Raw genomic sequence first — 4,356 nt, forward strand, 5'->3', positions numbered from 1 at the left:
TTGTTGTGCCATGTATACTCATATTGGACAACCAAGAAAATTAGCATGGACAAATTCTCATATTTTCGGTATAGTATATACTCAATTGCACTTTGCATACTTTACGCAAACAACCTGTAGTGCCAAGGATAAGATCAACATAGACGAGGCTTTCAGTGTTCTAGTAAAACGCATTCAGGAGGACCGAAGAATACAAGCCGCCAGGAAGGCCGAGTATGCCCAAAATGCACAAGCAAACAAGAAGAGTAAGGGAGGCAAAGACAAAGGAAAAGGGGGTGATGGCGAGGGGTCTGGCAGCAAATCCAATGGCAAGAAAGGATGTACTATCCTGTGAGAAGGCGTCATGTAGAGACTTTTAAAATAAGAACCGCTAGGATTTGGACTAGATCCACTCGTTAGCCCACTGGTCCTTCAACGAAGATCACGCGTCAACACGTGATGGGGATTACCATGTCTACTAAAAGACCTGACCTGAGACCAAGATCAGTCAGTAAGCGGCGTCATCGTCTTCCCTTGGTGGATCTGAGCGTACCTACTACCTCCAGGGGCACACATCGCCTGATTGTCACGTGCGTAGTAGTCTGATGGCATGTCGCGTGTTTGACCAGGGCACGCATGTTCTGGCCCGTACTTGGCGGCTTAGAGCTGTTAAGTGTGCACATTGGGTATAAAACCACGCGTGTCTCAGCTCAGAATATAAAGTACGAGCATGTGGCATTGAGTGTGCTGTATATGAGATACTTCGGGCGGATTATATGGCCTCGAGAGGGCAACAGCAGCATTCTTCAGCGATCATGATGTACGATCAAAATAAAAAGGTTTACGAGAAAACTGCGACGTGCGATTCTGAACCAATTGAAGTTCACTCAATATGCGTGGGGGATTTTGACCTCACATACGGTTTGTGATTTCAAATCAAAGATTGGCTCACATATGTCAATTTGAAAGCAAAGAAACCTGATCAAGAAGATAGGCAGGTAGACATACAAATCTTTTGAATTCAGGCCCAAATTTTGACGCCCATAAAGAGTAAAATATGAAGTTGAGCATTGATAAGAAATATGGTTAGGTTGATGTTCGACTGAATCCTTGACTTTTGATCACGCCGATGAGTCTCTGAACAGCAAACTCCTTCTTAGCAGTGCATATTAGACCCTCCCAAAATGCTATTTTATTTCAAAACATAGGCCTACAGGTGTTGTAGATGGATGTAGCAGATGTGCTCGATATCCGAGCACATGTTACGGGTCTCTCCATCAACACGCCTTGAGTTTTCCATCTGTGTTGATATTTTATCTCCATTGCGCTTCTGGCACCAATGACAGCTCGGTGCTCGTCATACACAACTCTTCACTAAGTAAGCAGAGCACATCATCTGCATTGTTCAAAACGTTCACTCCATTAGAGATATATACTGTCAAAAAAGTGGCGTAGGCACATAGCGTCCAGACACGACGTGTGATTGGTTTTTTCCTTTCTGTTAAGACGGGGTTTTATTACAATTGACTTGAAATTAAAGGTGCTCCGATATGTGTGGTCTCATATCGGACTATATACTCCACTTGAAACTACAAATGCCATTCCGATATGCTCGGTTCCATATCGTCTTATATTTTCCTTGTACCTACATATGCTCTTTTGCGATGTAATGATTGTACATTGTCGACGCCGCATCTCTCGCAGTGCTTCGAATGCGATATTTTTCACATCTTTTGAGCATTTCACTATATTCTGCTTCGACGTCCGATTCTGTCAATATGTATAGATGTTGTGACCAGCTTCCCTTCCGGTATAAATAGTTTTCCGAATTCATGACGTATCTAATTCCGACAAGCATGGTCTCCATATATCGAACTCAGCTTCCCGTTCGATATGAATAGATTCAGAGTGCATTCCGTATCTACTAACGATTCAGCAAGGTTCCATATTGTATTCAGCATTTCTTCGAGGACGTGGCACCCATTTGATGCTGTGCTACCACGCTTATTTGAACTTCGCTGGAACTCAGAATAAATGGCTGTATAGACAAAGGTAAATGAGATACACATAGAACATTAGCTACTCGCTTATTTGAAGTTCACCAGAGGCTCAACCAAAACGGTTGTATGGAACAAGAGAGACATAAGGCAAGAAGAAGATTAGCTAAAAGGATCGAGTATTGGTGTTCTTCTAATGAAGTCCAACAACCGCCAATCATATCGCAACTATTCGTGACCTTTGGTAAGTAAGTATACCCTTGACAAAACATCAAGTACAGGGATGTGCATACCTATGATTAAACGTCAAGTACAGGGATGTGTATACCTAAGATGAAACATCAAGTACAGGGATGTGTATACCTAAGATGAAACATCAAGTACAGGGATGTGTATATCTATGATAAAACATCAAGTACAGGGATGTGTATACCTAAGATAAAACATCAGGTACAGGGATGTGTATACCTATGATAAAACATCAAGTACCGGGATGTGTATACCTAAGATAAAACATCAGGTACAGGGATGTGTATACCTATGATAAAACATCAAGTACAGGGATGTGTATACCTAGGATAAAATATCAAGTACCGTGTATACCTATGATAAAACATCAAGCACCGGGATGTGTATACCTAAGTTAAAACATCCAAGTACAGGGATGTGTATACCTAAGATAAAACATCAAGTACAGGGATGTGTATACCCATGATAAAACATCAAGTACAGGGATGTATAGAATATTCGCCATATATGCGCTCCTATGTTTATCTTTGACATTGAAAAAAAAATGTATTTATGATCTATGGTCGTACATGATGAAACACATACGCACAAAGAAAAATAATGGCCTATATGTCATAAAATCCGACGACTGCGACTCATCAACTGCTAATTAAGACAGCGTGGCTATAGCAGGTGAGGATTCTAGGTCAATCCCACGTGGTTTGTGGCTGGTTACCATCTATACAAACGAAAATCATGCATACGAATGGCACGCACAAGAAAGAACTGATCGAGATATATATCATCACAAATTCACAAAGTCCATCAAACATTCACTATATATCTTCCTATCTATACATAAAAACATTCGCTCAACATTCAAGTTCAAGACCCCTATCTACCATATCGTACCAGAGTGTTGGCAAGTTCCTCAAAATCAACACACCTCTCCATCATATTGTACTGGGATATCGTTCTTTATCTTGAATCCCACTTTACGGCCCTGCGCAAGGCGCTTGCCTTTTTTCATCCCCATCTTCATGAACGCAGTATGCCAGAAGCCACCCACACCCACCACCTCTGTAGGGATGTCAATAGGAGACAAAGGCATGTAAGTATGTGACTTAATAAAGTATGTGACATATTAAGTATGTGACTGATTAAGTATTTGACTTGTTAAGTATGTGAGTGTAACATGACAAACAACACCGTAACAGTGTGAAAAAAACATAGCAAACAAAGGCGTGTAAACATGCGATAGTCGAATCATGTGACAAAGACATATAAAAATGTGTCAGAGGATGTCAACACTGACAATCGTGTATACGCGGAGGGACATGCATATTTGCGTCATAAACCCGAGAGCCTTAGCCAGAAGCAATATTGCTTTCGGTCGAAGTTCGTTGGGATGCTATTGGTGCGGGCATATGCCTCGACCCGAAAAACATGGCCATACTTTGTGTGTCTAAATACCAGAAAAACATGACCATACTTTGTGTCTAAACAAGTACCTAGAAGAATACAGGGACATATATTAAGGGTCGGCATACATATTCGAAACCCCAAATAGCAGTCGCAACTGCAAAAGACTTCCAACAGAGTGGCACGTTCTGTCAGCTCATCATTGAGGACACTCACTGAGGTACAATTAATTGTTAACAACACATTTAAACAGTCCGATGGTTGAGATGAACACACATTAAACGCGTCTACTACTACCCGAACTTACTCACACCGCATATAATAATTTCAAGCCGTTAAGATCCGCACCTATCAAGCCGTCGTCTAATTTTTGGGGGGTTAAAGTATCATTGGGTTTGAACTTTTTACCCCAAAGATCGATTCCGCCGGCATAGCTTGGTATGTTGACTAATACCAAACCCTTCATGCCTTTTGGAATCTGTGTATTGACGAGACAGCAAGTTTCAGTAAGGATTGTTGCGAGCTAGCAAACTAAAAGGCTTACGAATATATATTGAACGTACAAAAATGTACTCTATACTATGAAAACTATCGAATTAAACACGTACACGAAGGTAAAACGCAAATTTCCAGTCGATTTATATATATATATATATATATATATATATACACACACACACATACACACACTACTAACAATATATACATATATACATATATTATTTATTAA

General features: G+C 40.6%; 2 protein-coding genes across 2 annotated transcripts in view; one reads left to right on the forward strand and one right to left on the reverse strand.

The window, feature by feature from the left end:
• Positions 1–10: 10 nt before the first annotated feature.
• SARC_00307 (hypothetical protein) lies at positions 11–827 on the forward strand (the record flags this gene model as incomplete). The annotated part of the gene is made up of 1 exon (XM_014306034.1): positions 11–827. One exon carries the CDS (start codon positions 11–13, stop codon positions 332–334), a length of 324 nt encoding a protein of 107 aa, XP_014161509.1. The 3' UTR covers positions 335–827.
• A 789-nt stretch (positions 828–1,616) lies between these two features.
• The window catches only part of SARC_00308 (hypothetical protein), a gene marked incomplete at its 5' end in the record, with an annotated part of 5,430 nt that continues 2,690 nt past the window's right edge, over positions 1,617–4,356 (reverse strand). The window contains 3 exons of the mRNA XM_014306035.1: positions 1,617–2,017; positions 3,151–3,284; positions 3,975–4,104. Of these exons, the coding sequence (XP_014161510.1) occupies positions 1,934–2,017; positions 3,151–3,284; positions 3,975–4,104 (348 nt within the window). The 3' untranslated portion in view covers positions 1,617–1,933. The remainder of the gene's footprint in view (positions 2,018–3,150; positions 3,285–3,974; positions 4,105–4,356) is intronic.

Source organism: Sphaeroforma arctica (genome assembly GCF_001186125.1).
Source record: "Sphaeroforma arctica JP610 unplaced genomic scaffold supercont1.8, whole genome shotgun sequence".
Taxonomy (NCBI): Eukaryota; class Ichthyosporea; order Ichthyophonida; genus Sphaeroforma; species Sphaeroforma arctica.